Source organism: Glycine max, chromosome 5 (genome assembly GCF_000004515.6).
Source record: "Glycine max cultivar Williams 82 chromosome 5, Glycine_max_v4.0, whole genome shotgun sequence".
In the NCBI taxonomy this organism is placed as follows: Eukaryota; Viridiplantae; Streptophyta; class Magnoliopsida; order Fabales; family Fabaceae; genus Glycine; species Glycine max.
The window spans coordinates 11,139,849-11,159,045 of record NC_038241.2 but is presented as its reverse complement, the minus strand read 5'-3'; the positions used below and the strand labels follow the sequence as shown (position 1 = coordinate 11,159,045).

At 34.5% G+C, this 19,197-nt stretch overlaps 1 protein-coding gene and 1 pseudogene across 1 annotated transcript; both read right to left on the bottom strand.

Moving 5' to 3' along the window:
* Positions 1-7,772: 7,772 nt before the first annotated feature.
* Positions 7,773-11,216, bottom strand: LOC100802080 (protein RRP6-like 2; annotated as a pseudogene).
* A 3,245-nt stretch (positions 11,217-14,461) lies between these two features.
* On the bottom strand, positions 14,462-15,436 carry LOC121174836 (uncharacterized). Its single transcript, XM_041015261.1, has 2 exons — positions 15,223-15,436; positions 14,462-14,787 (listed from the first exon to the last, which is right to left on the bottom strand). Exons 1-2 carry the CDS (start codon positions 15,434-15,436, stop codon positions 14,462-14,464), a joined length of 540 nt encoding a protein of 179 aa, XP_040871195.1.
* Between the last annotated feature and the right edge of the window lie 3,761 nt (positions 15,437-19,197).

Sequence of the window (19,197 nt, the reverse complement as noted above, 5' to 3'; positions counted from 1 at the left end):
TACTTTGATGTATCTTCAGATGAATTTGACCGCTAATTTTCCTGTCTACATGGTTATAGAGTGCCTTGTCATTACCCTTTAATTTTCCCTCTAAATTCAACATTGTTCAAATAATGTTATTGCAAACTATTTCTTTTTGAATAACATTATATTGCCAATAAGACAATGAGAACAAAATGCTTTTCTTTATCCATGGTAATTCACTCCCAAATCCATGATCTTTCAATTGTCTCAAAGCAATAGTTCCATTAGATAGCTCAAGTGGAGCTCTAAATTCTTGGGGTCCATCAAAACCTGTTGTATTGTATCTCCATTTATGGTTATACTCTAACCAACGACGATGACACATGTAGTAAAACAGTCTACCATAATGCAACCACTTTGAGGTAGTTTCAAAACCACAACATGGATAAGCATACCGACCTTTAGTACTCCACCCAAATAATGTGAAGGTCAAAAATAAAAATCAGGATATTGACGATCAAAATCCTTCCAATCAAGAGAATCGACTAGATGTCTCATGAGCTCATCTTTAGTTTGACCATCCTTATGCCATGTTATAGAAGAAGTTATTTTTAATGATAGAAAAAGTCTTTGGAGCCTAGGTATAAGAGGAAACCAACAAAGAATCTTTGCAAGTATCTTTTTCCTACCTTCAGCATTATCTTATTTGTCCTTCCATCTTGAGAAAGTACATATGGGGCATATTTCAACATCTGCCAACTCCTTCCTATACAATACACAATTGTTGGGACAAGTATGGATTTTTTTCAAATGATAGACTCAATCTTGAAATAATCTGTCTCATAATATGATTTGGGCAAAGTATTTTCTTTTTTCAATGCATTGCCCAACAATTCCAACAACATTGAAAAACTTTTGTCAAACCACCTATTTAGACACTTTAAGTGGCGTAAGTGTATGAAGAAGGATAGTTTTGGGAACTTCTTATGACCAGGATAAAGGTTTTGCTCAGCATCCTTTAAGAATTGATATGCGTAACACCCCATTTTCGTAAAATAAATAAAAAGAGTTTTATTTAAAAATTAATAAAGTTTTTTTAGAAATTAAATAAATGAGAAAAAAGGGTTTTTGTTAATTAAAATAAGGGTTTGATAGTATTAGAATTGAGTAAAATGATGTTTTAGAACATAAGGAGATGTTTTAATTGGTTATTTATTTAATGAAATAGTAAAATAGAGTTCTTTTTTATAAAATAATAAAGAAAGACATATTAGGTCAGTTTTTATATTTACGATATGTTTCTACGCTCTCTCTCTTTCTCCCAAATTCGTTCTCCCTTCTTCCTCTCTCAAACCCCTCTATTTTCTCGCATACACCCAAACCCATCCCAATAAAACTATGATCTCAGACTCATTAACCATTGGATCGTCCGACCAATTGGAGACCACCTTTGGAACATATTTTTGCACATTTCCACCGTTGGGATTTAAGAATTAATGTCTGTAAAGAGATAAATTCCCCTCTCACGGAGACATTGAAATTGAGGCTCCAATTCTTTCCCCTTCTCTCTAACGCTTGGAAACCCTAGTAGAGGAACCTTGGGGGTAAAAACACTTGGTTTGAGTGCTCCTTTAAGCCTATGTTGATCCCATATGGTTGGAGCATTCTCACAAAAAAGAGTGACCCTGATTGGTCACCTTATGATTTCACTTAGTGAGAGTGACCTAACATACCCATTGTGTGGCGTGTCTTGTTATGTACTCATAGGTGTCCTGGTGTTGTTTTTCACTGACACGGTACCACATTACATATAGGATTGAGTCTTAGTGTATCTATTACATAACACTTGTGTAATGATCATCGTGACTTGTTATGTGATGGTGTGTAATGAATTGTATAAGTGTGAGATGTGATTTTGTATTTGAGATGTGTTGTCTTGAATATGTGATTAATCATGAAGGCGTGGAATGTGATTTGTGATTAAATTCTTGGACAAGTGATGTAATGTGTCGAGTGTTGAAATGATGTGAACTATGCCAAAGTTGAGCCTTGTTATATTTATATTATTATTGTTTTATTTATATCATACATGTATGCTTCTGTTTATCTCTATTCGTTGAGGAATGTGATGACTCACTCCCTGTGTGTTGTTTGTGTTTGGATCTTGTGATGATCTCGAACCTTGTGTTCATGGAGCAGATGGTTAGGTTGATTGCTTTGAAGAACCTCATGCGGGAGGATGCTAGGACACAATGCTATGATAGGATGTGATATTGGGACATAAGTTTTTGTTTTAATTGCATGATGTTTCAAACATGTTATTTTATTTTATTTTATTTTGCTACTTAACTTAAGTTCTTTTGTAAACTTGAACAACCTTTTTTGAGCCGAAAATGTTTCTGATAAATTTTATTTGGTAATAGTGAAACAAATGTGGGTCTTTTATTCACGTGGATTTACTTACGTTTTATTGAATACAATTAATTTAATTAGATTCCGCGTTTTATATGTTTTTCTCATTTATATGCATGTTGGGGTAGAGGGTCTCACAATATGTCTTATCTAGATTGTTTCCATCTTTAGATTGTTGAACATTGTGTTCATTTGTAAATGCTCTAGAATCCCCACCCTCAACATATGCATCATCACTCTCATTATTTGTATGCATTGCAAAAGCCCCATAAATCAATATATCCATGTCATGATCAAACTCCTCTTCTCCTTGAGGTGTCCTCACAAAATTAGAAGATCCAACTTGTTCCCCATGAAATATCCAATTAATATATCTTTTTAGAAACCCATGATTGATTATATGTTTATAAACATCCCCCTGAGAACGTCACTTGTAATTGACACATTTGGTACAAGGGCATAAAATTTTTTCATCCTTAGACGATCTTTCAAAAGGAAAATCAAGAAAATCTATAACTTCTCTAATGTACTTCTCTTTATTTAAAGAGATTTCACATATCCAACTCTTGTCCATTTGACACACCAAACTTAGAAATATATGAAAATTAAAAAAAAATAGTAATTAGTGTACAATGAATTCCAAGTAAACATGTTAAACTTGTTTATGAGTAGTCATAATCCTAACGAGTGCATCTAACTATCTAAGCATTCCTAGCACCTTGCTATCTTAAGAGTGGTGAATAAATCCATCATTTACGCATTGAGATGCTTTTTTTTTTTTACTACTGTCCCACTGACTTACCATTTGCATTTACTAAGAGATAATGATTTTTTTATGTGGAAGTGCATATAATTAATTTTGTTTAGGACCTAGTCACAAGTCTCACATGCGTACTACTTTTAACATAGCCAAAAACAAGAATAGTCTAAATTAGAAGAAAGTACATGTTGTTCAAGTTGCAATGAAGATTAATCCAATGGCTGGTTGTATTTTTTCTCTTGCAATTCCCTAATCAAATCAAGGGTTATTTTCGGTTTTCACTTCCTATCATCGAATGCACAATAAAACTCAAAGGCCTAAACCACCCCCACCCACAATGCACACTCGTGCACCCACTCAAATCTCATTAAAATTTTATGCTTTTTACTTACATCGAAAAAATAAGAAAATAAACAGAATAGTTTCTATCAAATAAAGGCTCATATAATATATCTTAAATAAGATAGAAATGACACTCTTTTAGTCTATGAACAGTTTCTAGAACCAACCTGAAGAAAATTAAGGATGTTGATACTTTCTCACATATACTGAGCCTTTTTTGTAGCTACTGGCCACAATTCCCCCAATGAAAATTTAACCATTGGCATAGTACTAAAACACTCACTTAATATTTTGGTGAGATATATGACATTTACAAGCAAAATTAAGGGTGTATTTCCAAGAACTAACAAGGAGATTAAGAACTTCCAGAGAACTAGGATCCAGAAGCACATTAACTTTTTACCATTTTTTCATAATATTAAATGTGACACCCTCTACCCCTCACATATATACTAATAAGGAATAAAAAAATTCAAATATTAATTAAAAGTATTTTTAAAACATTTTTTTTAAACAAGTCTTTCAAAGGGGAAAAAGGCTCACATTCATTTTCTTCTACATCATATTCAAACTTGTCCAAATAAATAATAAAGTATTCTCGACTCAACAAGGTCGTCTAAGCTTCATACAATTAATATAGAACCTATATCCTAATGTCACATCCTATCAGAGCGTTGTGTTCCCGTGTCCTCTAGCATGAGGTTCTTCATAGTCATCCACCTATTCATCTGCTCCCCCGAACACAAGTTCAAGATCATCACAGGATCCAAACACAACAACACACAGGGAGTGAGTTATCACATTCCTAGCTAATAGAGAAACAAGACAATTAAATATACATATTATATAAATGAGATACCACTTGCTTAAACATAGCTCACGTAACTTCACCACTTCGTCATTCAAAATTCACTTTTCAATTATCAATCACATTACACAAGAATCCCACACTTTGATCAAGATATAATAACACATCAATTAGCAAGCATATGCAATAGTTATGCTAAGACTCAATCCTATATGCAATGTGGTACCATGTCAGTGAAAAACCACCCTGGGGCGCTTAGGAGTACATAACAAGACACACCACACCATGGGTTTGTCAGGTCACTCTCACTAAGTAAGATCATAGGGAGACCAGTCAGGGTCACGATGTTTTGCGAGAATGCTCCAACCTTATGGGATCAGCATAGGCTTAAAGGAGCACTCAAACCCGGTGACCCCCAAGGCCTACACTCCGAAGAGTCCGTTAGGGCCTCTCCCTCCTGATTCAGGTCCAACCCCTAAAATAATTTTTTTTACATGCAGACACTGCTCATGAATTATACAATACCCATGACCTTACACTCGTGTTTTAAACACGTTCAACACAATTGCGCTACGATTTAACACTGTTTCCTAAATAGGAAACCTACATTTTCTCTTTAACACTGCGCATCAACGCTTTTCTCAAGATAACGCTGGTCGGGTTATTGTACAATTCATAGCTTACAGCACAAGTAATTTCACATCAAGTGTTAACTACACACTTATCCACAAGTAGAACTCATTCACAATTTCACATCTCATAGTATCACAATTTACCATCACATGTTTACACGTATCTCACAAATTAACACATGTTGAACTTTACACTTATACTCAATCTCAATAACAATATTATAATCTCAAAGCAACATGTTCTTCTACAATTCATCACATACTCACAATTTGAATCATCATTTCATATCCTCAATATAACAATTTATATAAAAGACTATCACAACATTAGGACTAAAACCCTTAAATAATATTACACAATTATATCAAAATCATATGTCAAAATATACAAATATCAAGAGCACAATTTATCAAGCAATTTTCATTAGGACATCAATATTTTATTTATAATCATAAAGGAAAAATTGCAATTTAATAAACATCTCAAAATAAAACCCCAATTTAATCCTCTAAGGATCCCTACACATGTGCTCACTAAGCCCCAACTGTGAATAACTCATCCCTTACCTCTAAGCGGACTCACGTGTCTTCAGCCAGCGATAGCAACATCTCTAGCGGTTCCCTGAAATTCTTTCAATTATTCCTCCGACTGCTCCGATAGAATTCCCAAACGTCATAGAGACGGAGAAGAGATTGAAACCTCCACTTGTACTGTCTTCATGCGATTCCTTTTTCTTCCTCCACAAATATTGTCTCGCAAATCCCAACGGTGGAAGCGTGCGGAATTGAATTTCGAACAACATATCCAAATTTCATGAAAATCCAACGGCTAACGAAACCGGGATCATAGTTTTACCGAGACAGTTTTGGGTTTATGCGGGAAATTAAAATGCTACAATGCGAAGGGCTTTTCTCTAAGCTCAGATATGATTTTTAAATTCCCAACGGTGAGAATGTTTGGAATTGGGTTGCGAACATGATACTCAAATTTCACGACGATCCAACGGTGAACGAGTTCGAGATCGTCGTTTTAATGAGACAGGTTTGGTGGGCTGCGAGAAGAAGAAAGGGTTTTGAGAGGAGAAGAGGAAAAACGAAAATGAGGCCAAAAGGAGGCAGACTTAACATAACTATTTATACCTACGGTACTCAGCCTATTATTTGCTCTATATTTATTTATTTATTTATTTTTACTAAAAAGCTTTTTAAATTTATTTACGAAAAATTGGGATGTTACAATAAACACAGTGGCACAATGCATAGCAAGAGCATGCATAATCAACAAGTACATAAATGAAAGTGTATAAGAAAATGTGATAGCAAAAGTTGTGCATAGAGGAACCTCGTAGAAACCAAAGCTTATGTAGAGCTCCAACACAAGAACCTATAGATTTCAGAGAGAATGTAAGATTCAGAATAGAAGAGAATGTATGCATGCATGCAATTTAGGGAAATCGGAGAATGTAAGATTCAGAATAGAAGATTTCCAAACCTAACCTTAGGGGAATTGGAGAGAAACTCAGGCTCGAGAGCAAATGTAGAAAACTCACAAAGAGTTTTTAAATCTGAAGAAATTCGAAGTATAGCATGAGAGAACTCACGAAGTGTTGTTTAAATTTGAGAAAAGTGAAGATAAATGTGAAGGAGTGTTTCTTGCACGTTTATAAATTGCGGGAAGAAAATATTACTTAAGCTTCTAATCGATTCTAAACTAGCGACAACAAGAGACGCAATTCATTTTTTAAAAGATTTATGAGGATTTCTTGTCGTACTTTCTCTTCAAATAAAAACAAGTATGCTTAATTGCATCTTTACTCCTATTTTTTTATTTTTTTTATTTTTGTTGTTGAATTTTACCTTAACCTTTTGAAAAACTTATGATTTTATCTTTTGTAGTAGAACTGATGTGATCGCGTAAAAGTTGAAAATAAAATTTATTGAAAAAGTTAAAAGTAAAAATTATCAAAAAAAAACTGAAGTAAAAACTACAATTATCAAAAAGTTAAAGGTAAAATTTATAGGGGTATAATTTATCAAAAATTAAAAAAGTTAGGAATAGAAAATGCAATTAAACTAGACAATTATTTCCAAAATGACCAAAACCAAACGTATTTGAATATCAACCTTTCTCAATTTACTTTCACATAAAAACCAACACTGGTCCTCTCATCAAAGTGATTTCGAAATTCATTTGGAGGGCGTTATTTGGGAGTCATAGAAGCTATGCTGATTTCAAGTGGTTCTCACTTTTATTTTGCTATATCTACATGTGTTCTCTCATGGCCTTTGTTACATTTCTGGATTTGAATATTAATTATGAATTTGAAGCTGTTTATTGATTTGATTGTTATAGTGTTGGACTTGCAGGTTGCATCACAACCAAGGATCTAAGAACTGTTACGCATTCATTGGGGAAAAACCCAAACTGAGGCAGAGCTTCAATACATGATTAGATAGATGCCAATGGGATACCATTAACTTCCCTGAGTTCCTATACCTCATGGCCAGGAATATGATGGACACTGATTCTGAGGAAGAAATAATGCATTCGAGTAAAGTTTTCGGTCATCCTCATAAAAGAGGCTATGCTTCGAGTTAGAATGTAGACTATATTATTAGTCTATATGCTACTAGATATACTGGTCTCAGATGGCCTTCTAGAAGAAGCAAAGGCAGCAGCCAAAGGAGCTCTCAATTTTGATGAGATAATTATTAAAAATCTCAACAAAAGACATAGAAATAACTTTTAACATAATCAATAAATGGAAAAAATGGGTGCTAACTTATAGAATGCAATTTGAGAGAGAAAAGAGAGCAATTGAAAATTTTATTACATATGAATTGAGGACTGTAATATAGAGTTATTATATACTAGGTTCTGTTAGATCAAACAACAATACTATGAACTTGTGATTATTGATTTACAACACCATACCTCCACCACTGGTGAATGAGATATGAACCTAATACTTCGTGAAAACTACCTAAACCCTCCTCCAATCACTCAGGCAATTCTAATGGCTCGTGCCTTCTTCAATAGTAGCGGCAGGACTGTACAACAGGAGTTGAAAAGTGCACAAGCACATGTTGCCAGTCAAACAATTGATGACTTACAACACCATGCCTCCGCCAATGATGAATGATATTTGAACCTAATACTTTGTGAAAATTACCCTCCATCACTTGGCTGCCGATCCTAATGGGGTGCCTGTTATGTTCCTGGGCAGGATGTCGAGTCAATTGTTGAGCAATGGTAGCAACATCATGTCCTGTTTTCAATAATTGAGCAATTTCTTCAAATGCTGAAGTATTCTGAATAGAATGCCTAATTATGTCGACAAGACTATCCAAATTGTGTTCAACATATGGGTGCCTCGAGTTCACCAATAGACGAAGGTTGTTTGCAGTGACAGGCATCTGTTTAGCTGTGAAACACGAAAATAAAAATTAAGTTTACATGATACAGCCAACTTTCTAAAGAGATAAAAAAGTATATAAATATTTACACAAGTTTCTTTTACCAATTTCAAGAATTGATTTATTTGGCAATACATATCCCGTGCTATCATCCTTTACACGGGCAACAAAGTCACGCCATTTAAACAAACCCTGCATGAGCCATGTAAATAGAATGTAAACTACAATAGATTTTGAGAATAGAAATTAGAAAGTAAGGAAATACTAATTGAATGCAATATAAATATACAACACACCATGTCTTTGATTTTTGGATACTATTATGGATTTCGTTGAAAAATAAAAACATGTAAAAAGGACTCATACCACAGAATAAAATCTGATGGTACATAAAGGCCATTAGAATTTCTAGGTATCCAAACCAAACTCTTTCAAGATATATAGAGAAATCAATGTGCTACAACAAAGTTTATCTCAAAGGACTTCTTATTTGAAATTTTTTTTTATTCATTTCAAAAATAGTGGTGGACGGAAAATAAAGCAGCCCTTTGTTCCTTATTTAAATAATCTTTGTATTACAAAATAGAAATTGAAGAGTAACTTACCGAAACAATGACTAGTTGTTGAGCAGTGAAACCAGCGCCTTGCAACCTGTACCAAAAGAATATAACACTCCTTACTTATATACAAACCAATAAAATATTGAAATAATTACAACTGAAAGGGTAACAAACCCGTATATACGAAGGAAGGATTTCTCTGTCAGAAGTTATTTTTCATATAGGCGCATGCAGACCTTATAACTGCACTTGTAGACCTATAATTCAAAAGAAATTCTAGTCATGTGACAAAAATATTCAATGAGTCAACCATATAGATTTTTGTGTTACCTTTCAATTAATTAAAGTATTGAAAAAAAAATTAATTTTTGTACCGAGGAAAGGTCAAAAGGTCTCATGAACCATTGCAAGAAAGCAACAAGAGTAAAAGTTCAAGCTATTGTGAGACAAAGTAGTCCAAGGGAACACCCAATGGTTTGTGGCAAGGATAGATAAGCTCGTGTAATTAGTTTGATATCATGCTCATCTAATTAGTTTGATCTCAACGTGTCAATTATGAAGCAACTAAAATATGTTTCTGGACTCTATAAAATAGATGCTCTACTAAATCAATTTTGTTGATAAACAAAATAGCAATGAGAAATAAATAATTACCTCTACCAGTGGAGCGTCAACACTTTCAGGCTCATTAAGCATGGAAAATAACTCAATCCTCATTAAATCATATATGTATAGCAGATAATGTGTATCTTCTCTAGCATATCTGTCATCAAAAATAATAATTCAATAAATTACAGTAATTAGGGTGTCCATGACAGTATACTGGTAACTATCAAGCTAAAAGCAAGCTCAAAGAATAAATTATTTTGAGGGAGGGGAAAATGAAAGAAGATTTGTCATAACATTAAACATCAACATTCTTGTAACATTTTTAATTTGCTTATTTTACTACAGATAAAATTCTCCCAAGTTTGTAAGGTGTTAAGTACAGAATAGAAACTTCATTATGAATTATAAAACTTGTTATGCACTGTAGCCTTAGGGCAGTTGCAGGTCAACCCTGCTAAAATACAGGGGAAATGGCATACATCCTAGGACTACCAGATTCTATGGGTTTTGTTTGCTGAACAATACCACAAAGTCATATTACTAATTACAACCACAGTACATTTTAGAAAACCAAGGCAGTTAAAATCTAGCCCTGCAAAAAGAATAAGCGAATAAAACAAAAGGAATGATCAAAAGGAGGATCAAATGTGATAAGTTCAAAAATATTTTTATACCTTACCATTTCATAAGGAAGGGGGCGTAGTCTCCAATCTGCACTCTGCTATCTGCAAGTAGTTCACTTGTAAACCTTCCAGAATTTAATTTAAAAAACAGAAAAAATCGTCCGAGAAAGTTCAAGTGTAAAAATAAAGACAGCATACTCCTTGTTTGCAGTAATGTCGCAAAAATGACAAAGAAGATACTTCAAACTCCTCCTCTCCAATTTTAACACCTTTGAAGCCTAATAAATTCAATTAAAATATATTAGTCTCCATGATATAATGAAAAAAATATTATAGTAATAAATTGAAAACATATGAATGTGATCAAGGAATATAGATTATGGTGATAAGAAATCACGTGCATCGTTTTATCAAATTTTTCAGGTTGCTAAACAAACTAATACAATTTGTTGCCTTCATAAATAATATGGGAAATAATTTAATATTGAATGAATAGTTGGTTCATTTTAAGCAAACCTGATGAGTGTCAAACAAATTACAAATGTAGATTCCAAAGTCTCGTTGAAGCCACATGACATCATTGTCCGCTCCATGCATAACCCAATTAACCATAAATAGGGTCAAAAAAATGAAACAAATATGATGAATTGAAAGAAAAATCAATCATGTGCCACTAACTTTTCTATTGGAAAGGTCCTTGAAGACTTCCCTCAAATAGGGCCCAATAGAACTGTGAAGTTTCAAAGTGTCAACAATAAAATCTTCAGTCCTTGTTGAGATTTGCATCAGGCAAGTCAAGCCTTGGAAAGTGCGATATTGATTATGCTCCAAATCAACCTAAATATTACAGATCATAAATCATTATATATAGTTGCACACATAATAGGTCAAGAAGGAAAGTTCAAAGTAAATCTTAATGCACAATGAAGTGATGTTTGTTATTACTGCAAATTCATCAGCAGAATGCAGCATACTCAATGGGGGTGCTTTCAAATCTTGGACGGTCTCCACAAGCTTGAAAGGGGTGCTTTCTATTGGGGGAGGCTTCGCTGGCACAACATCCCCAACATCTGTATCAACAAAACTCATAACAGTTCACTGGCACAACATCCCCAACATCTGTATCAACAAAACTCATAACAGAGAGGCTTTCCTGAAATAAATAATCCAATATTTGTTAAGAAGAGAATTGTTATTTTGAGGTCATTCAATGAATATATAATGGCATACTCAATGATCAAATATTACATAAGAATGATATCATATTACAATAGAATGGCATGCACATACAGTTTTTGTTTTTTTTGTTTTAACGAGCTTATATATATATATATATGCAAAAATTGTAAGCAAAGTATTGTTGGAGTATGAATTCATCAAAAAAAATCACGCACATACACTTTTCCAAGAACGAGAGAGAGAAAGGGGAAAACAGTTACAACATAAATTATTTCTGTTTTTTTGTTATTATGATCAAATACACGAAATGATATTATATCAACTAGTTTTTTATGCCACTGAAGTAGCACGTGGCTAATACTCAATCAACACAATTAGTATGTGGTTCAACATATAGGAGAGTACTTATTAAACGTGGCAATATCTATATCAATCAATAACTAGCTTATTTATTCTATTGAGTTTAACACACCCCCTTAAGCTAGTTTCCTGCTATCAACAATATTCAGCATGCTTCTCTGTTTCTTGAAGGTTTCAGATTTCAAGGACTTGGTAAATATATCTGCAAGCTGATCTTCTGATCTGCAGAACTTCAACTTGAATTTTCCCTTCGCAACTTGGTCTCTTATGAAATGAAATTTGGTTTCAATGTGCTTTGATCTTCCATGTGCAATTGGATGTTTGGCTAACTTGATTGCAGATTTGTTATCTACATATAGCTCAACTGGACCTTCTTCTTTGATCTTCAGTTCCTGCATCAAAGTATCAAGCCGCACTGCTTGACAAGCTCCCATTGCAGCAGCAATGTATTCAGCTTCGCACGATGAAAGTGCAACCATAGATTCCTTCTTCAAGCTCCAAGAAATTGGTGTTGAATCAATTAGAAAAACAAACCCAGCAGTGCTCTTCCTATCACTTTTGTCTCCACACCAATCAGCATCTGTATAGCCATATAGATTTCTTGTATTTTCACTATGGTTAATGGGCATCAAAATTCCATAACCAATTGTTCCTTTCACATATCTCAATATTCGTTTTGCTGCATTGAGATGTGATACTCTAGGCCTGTCCATAACTCTGCTAATCAGACCAACACTGAAAACTAGATCAGGTCTGGTGTTGCAGAGATATCTCAATGCCCCAACAATCCTTCTAAACTCAGTAGCATCTACTAAGTCCTCTTCACTATCTCTATCAAGCCACAATCCAACTTCTGCAGGTGTTTCAGCACTGTTACAGTGTTGCATATTGAATCTATGTAGAATATCAGTAGCATATTTTTGCTGTGTGAGAACAATTCCCTCACTACACTTCTTGAATTCAATTCCAAGAAAATATGACAACTCACCCAGGTCAGTCATGTCAAACTCATCCATCAGATTTTTCTTAAATTCATTCACTTTTGCTTCATTGTTTCCTGTCAATAACAGATCATCAACATAAAGGCATAGCATCATAATGTCTTCACCCCCTGACTTCACATACATTCCATCCTCAGACCTACATTTCACAAAACCCAAATTGGTCAAGCTCTTATCTATTTTCATGTTCCAAGCACGTGGTGCTTGTTTCAACCCATATAAAGCCTTCCTTAATTTGAACACCTTGCTCTCACTGCCTTTCACTACAAACCCAGGTGGTTGATCAATGTACACTTCTTCTTGTAAATCACCATTCAAAAATGCTGATTTTACATCAAGTTGATGTAGTTTCCACCCTCTCAAACTTGCATGTGCCACCACCACTTTCACTGTCTCTAATCTAGCCACAGGTGCAAATACTTCATAGTCAATGCCCTGCCTTTGGAGAAATCCCCTTGCTACTAATCTCGCCTTATACCTCACCACTTCTCCTTTGGGATTTACTTTCACCTTATACACCCACTTCACTCCAATGGCTTTCTTATTCTTTGGTAGTTCCACTAACTCCCAAGTATTATTCTTTTCTATGGAATTAAGCTCTTCATTCATAGCTTTAATCCATTTCTTATTCTGCATTGCTTCTTCCACTGTGAGTGGCTCAGATTCAGCTAGTAGTGCAAAATGCACTATCTCTCCTTCATCATTAATTGCACCATCATTCAACAATTCAAAATCATTTAATCTTTGAGGGACTTGTCTCTGTCTCAAAGATCTTCTTGGCCCCTCAGCACTGCCTTCTCCAATTTCATTTTCCTGCACAGTCACAGAGTCACTGTCTTCAAGTTGCAATTCAACTTGATTCTATTTTTCTATCTCTGGTGTGACATTCCACTCCCAATCCTTGCTTTCATCCGCCACTACATCCCTGCTTATCACTATCTTGTTGTTCATTGGATTCAACAATTTATAACCTCCAGTTGAGTGATATCCAATCAATATCATCATTTCTCCTTTATCATCAAGCTTAGTTCTCAGTTGGTCAGGTACATGTCTATAACAAATAGATCCAAACACTCTGAGGTGAGACACACTTGGTTTCACTCCTGTCCAAGCTTCCTCAGGTGTTATATTTTCCAATTTCCAAGTTGGGCTTCTGTTCAAGATGTATGCAGCAGTGTTCACAGCTTCTCCCCACAAATATTTTGGTAGTTTCTTGCTCTTTAACATGCTCCTCACCATGTTCAACAAAGTTCTATTCTTCCTCTCAGCTACTCCATTATGTTGAAGAGTGTATAGAGGTGCTACTTCATGTGTGATGCCTTCTTTCTCACAAAATTCAGCAAACTCAGCAGATACATATTCACCCCCACTATCCGTTCTTAATATCTCTAAATTCTTTCCACACTGTTTCTCCACTGAAACTTTGAATTTCTTGAATACTTCAATCACATCACTCTTCCTCTTAATCAAGTAAATCCAAAGTTTTCTACTAAACTCACCTATAAATGTAACAAAGTATTTGTTACCTCCAGGAGTCATATGTTGAATTGGTCCACATACATCAGAAAAAACAACTTGCAGCTTCCTCTTGGATCTTGTGGATACATTTTGATTGAATGAGTTTCTGGACATCTTGCTTTTTATACATTCTCCACATACATCATTTGGCACCTTGATATGAGGAATTCCTTTCACTATTCCCTTACTCTGTAACCTATTCAGATCAGTGAAGTTTAAGTGACCATAACGAAAATGTCATAGCCATTCTTCCTTGTCAATTGTTGATGCTAAACACTATTGCACTAGAACATCTAGCTCAGCTTTAAATGTTCTATTCTTTGACAAATTTGCTTTAATCAACAATCTCCTCTCATTGTCATACACCTTCATGGCACAATCCTCCAACACCATCTTGTACCCTTTCTCCAGTAGCTGTCCAATGCTCAAAAGATTGCTCTTCATTCCTAGAACATACAACACTCCATAAATAAAGCATTTAGATCCATCTCTCTTCCTGATCATCACCTTTCCTACACCTTCAACCTTCATAGTCTTGTCATCAACAAACCTCACCCTGCTTTTGACAGTGAAATCTATCTCAACAAACCATTCCTTCTTTCCTGACATGTGTGTTGAACACCCAGTGTCAAGGAACCAGTTACACCATGATCACAATCATCCTTCACAATCACCATATATAACACTTCTTCTATATCTACTTTCTCCTTTCTCACTTCTTCCACTCCATCATCAGTCATCACCAATTTCCTCCTCTACTGCCATTAACAGAATTTCCTCCTTCTCATCTTCTTCTTGAGCCAATCTTGCATCAGTGTGGCTTGGATTACTATAGCATTCATCAGCAAAATGACCGTATTTCTCACAATTATAGCATTGAATATGACTCTTATCAGTTTTTCTTCCTCCTCTTACACCTCTTCCTCTACCACCTCTTCCACCTCTTCTTCTATAATTCTCACTGCTATTGTTCTTTTATTCACTATTGTAATTATTACTAGAGTTTCCTCTACCAAAGTTTGAGTTACAATTGTTACCTCTGCCTTTTCCTCCTCTGTAATTGTTTCTACTTCTGCCACGTCCTCCTTGACTGTCACGACTTCTGTTTCCACTTTCTGCCATGAGTGCTTGTTCAGTGCTAGGCTTCACAGACTTCCTCTCATTCATTCGTTGTTCATGTGCTTCAAGTGATCCTTGAAGCTCCTCCAATTTTAGCGTTGATAGATCCTTCGATTCTTCAATCGCTACCATGACATGATCAAATCACGAATGCACCGATCGTAATATCTTCTCAACAATCTTCTCATCAGACAGAGTTTCACCACACGATTGCATTTGATTTGTCATGGTTTGAACACGAGTGAAATAGGTAGCAATTGTCTCACTCTCTTCCATGCCTGGCAATTCATACTGTCGCCTTAGAGTTTGAAGCCGTACTTTCTTCAATTTCTCACCGGCGTAGGAACTTGCGAGAACATCCCACGCCGCTTTGCTTGTCTCCGATCTCGCAATTTTCTCAAAAATTGCTTGATTCACACACTGATGCAGAATGCACAAGCCTTTGCAATCCTTCTTCTTCGCATCTCTATATATCGCTTGTTGCGCAACGGTTGGATTCGCCAGCAACGGATCTAGTCCGTTCACCACCAGATCCCACACATCTTGATAACCGAGGATCGCCTTCATCTTCATACTCCACTGATCGTAATTTCTCTCATCAAGAACCGGAAAGTTCGCCAGAAAGTTTCTGTTCGTCGTTGCCATTGATAAGGTTCCTCACCGCCTCTCGTGTTTTCACTCGCTTACCATCTCTCGTGTTTAGGTTTCACTCACCAGTCTTTCAATCGATGATCACACTTCAACAACCTGCTTTGGATACCATTTGTTGGAGTATGAATTCATCAAAAAAAAATCACGCACATACACTTTTCCAAGAACGAGAGAGAGAGAGAAAGGGGAAAACAGTTACAACGGAAATTATTTCTGTTTTTTTGTTATTATGATCAAATACACGAAATGATATTATATCAGCTAGTTTTTTCTGCCACTGAAGTAGCACGTGGCTAATACTCAATCAACACAATTAGTATGTGGTTCAGCATATAGGAAAGCACTTATTACACGTGGCAATATCTATATCAATCAATAACTAGCTTATTTATTCTATTGAGTTTAACAAGTATACCCAAACCCTCCACTACGCCAATGATAGGGTTTGCAAGCGAGACACGGAACTAAATCGTTGATTAAAAAAAGTATCAAAACCCAAAACAAAATAAAAACCAAGAAGATAATTTTTGTGTGCCCATTGGGTTAAATGGAAAAAAACTCACCAGTGGGTGAATAAACCGTTTCTCTCCATGACTCCACTTTAGCTAAACGTGATTGAATGGTAGGTTGGTATTGTCAACAAAGATGTTGTACTCATGTTGTGGCTTCTTAATGGTTGATATGTGGAACGGCATTTAGGTTTGGTCTGTCCCATGATTGCTCTTACTACTTTGTGTTTTGTCTCACTCTGCCTCTTTTGTCGATTGATTTAGTGTAGCTGATGGATGATGAATGGAGAATGAACCAAGAAAGAGCGTGAACAAGGAATCACGAAAGAGACTGAACAGTGAACTAAGAAGAAGAAAGAATCGCGAACGAAGAACTATCAGCGAAGCAACAATTATTTATAGTTGATGGGTTTGGTGGATCTGACCATTTGAGTGTTTCTTATTGCCGCCTTTTAAAAAGATAAGATAAATCAAGAATAGTTAAAAGTTATTTGGGAGAGAGATATTAGTAGTTTTTTTTAAAAAAAAATTCACATCATTTTAATCGAATTAAAAAAATATATTTTGTTTGTCACATAAGACAAAACTTAATGTTATTTGTGAAAATTATGTGAGAAGAGACTTAAAAACAAGTTTTTTTTTATAGAATATAAAAACTAAATTAAATTATATGAAACTTCAAGAACTTAAAAAAAAAGATTTCACAAAAATAATCAAAATAAAAACATACTTTTCCGAAAAAATATATAACTATTACTCTTGCTATAAAATTAATAATTAACTTGCCAAAAGATTTCACAAAAATAATCAAACAAAAAACATATTTTTCCAAAGAAAATATATAACTATTACTCTTGCTATAAAATTGATAATTAACTTTGTAACATCCCAATTTTCGTAAACTAGATTAAAAAGGATTGTTATTTATAAATAAATAGAATTTTAAAAAAAATGATGAGATTTTATAAATAAATAAATAAGAAGATATAATTATTAATTAAAATAATGATTTGAGAGAAAATAAAAAGGTTATTTTTTTTATTTGTTTGATAGAGAATAAAATAAAGTTTGTTTTTATAAAATAATAAATAATAAATAAATAAATAGAGTAAATAATAGGTCGTAAATGCCCCTGGCTATAAATAACAACATGCTAGGTCAGTTTTCAGACTCCTCAGACTCCTCTGCCTCACAATTTTGTTTTTTCTCTCTTCTCCCAAAATCCTCTCTTTTTCCCGCATGCCACCTAACCTGTCTCATAAAATAACGATCTTGGACTCATTTACCGTTGGATCGTTGTAAAATTTGAGAAACACGTTTGCAACCCAATTACTAGCATTCGCACCGTTGGAAATTTTGATATTATGGCTGAGCTAAGAGAAATACCCCTCGCATTGTAGCATTTTCCTTTTCCGCAGAAACCCATAGTTGTCTCGGTAAAACTATGATTCCGGTTTCGTTAACCGTTGGATTTTCATGAAATTTGGATATGTTGTTCAAAATTTAATTTCGCACGCTTTCACCGTTGGGATTTGGGAGATAATATTTGTGAAGGGAGAAAAGTAAATCACATGATGACAGTACAAGTGGAGGCTTCAATCCCTTCTCTGTCTCGTTGACGTTTGGGAACTCTATCGGAGCAGTTAGAGGATAAAAATTGGAGGAATCTCAGGGAACCGCTAGAGATGCTGCTATCGCTGGCTGAAGACACGTGAGCCCGCTTAGAGGTAAGGGATGAGTTATTCACAATTGGGAACTAGTAAGAACATGTGTAGAGATCCTTAGAGATATCAATTGGAATGGGTTTTGGGGTGTTTTTGCAATTTCATTTTATCCTTATAATTATTACAATGAATTATATATGTTTGACAAACCAATTGTTGTGAAATTGATATGCTATTGTGTTGAGCGTGAATCCTATAAATTGAGTACTTTTTCTAATTAATATGAATTGATGAAATAAAGTAAGGAGAAATTTAGAGAGAGATATTGATTTTGTATTTTCTATTTTTCTTGTTGTTTAGGTTTTTATATATAATTCAAAAAATTAATATCATAATTGAAACTGACCAAAGTGTTCATATAATTATTTAGAATTTGTGCATTGAAAGCTTACTTTGAAATTTGTGATTTAATATGATGTATGCTAGTTTATATATAGAGAGGTAGTTATTTATATTAATAATTTATGTAAATAATATTGTAGAGTGTTACAGTATGATTCCAAAAATTATTAAGTGTTGGAGTTTGAGAATATTATGGTTAAATTTCATAAACGTGTGTATGTTGTACCTTATGAATATCATTGGGAATGTTATGAGATGGTTGATGTGATGTTATGAGATGTTAAAGTGTGGACATGATATTCGATTGTGAATAAGTGGATGTGTTTAACACTTGATGTTACATTAATTATATCGTGAGCTATGAATTATACAATAACCCGACCAGTGTTTATGCACAGTGTTAAAGAGAAAGTGTAGGTTCCTAGTTAGGAACCAGTGTTAAATTGTAGCGCAATTGTGTTAAACATGTTTGAAACATAAGTGTGAGGTCGTGGTATTGTATAATTCATGAGCAATGCTTATAAATGAAATATGTGATGAATTGTGGAATAATATGCTGCCTTGAGATTATAATATTGTTTTTGAGATTGAGTAAAAGTGTAAAGTAAAACAGGTGTTGAATTGTGAGATACGTGAAAACATGTGATGGTGGATTGTGACATTATGA

Bases quoted from the DNA above. Each gene is read 5' to 3' on its own strand.
- LOC121174836 (XM_041015261.1), bottom strand. From the start codon at position 15,436: ATGGTAGCGATTGAAGAATCGAAGGATCTATCAACGCTAAAATTGGAG. The intron at 14,788-15,222 runs GTAACAATTGTA...CACACATGTCAG, and splicing joins CAGAGGAGGAAAAGGCAGAG to GAAAGAAGGAATGGTTTGTT.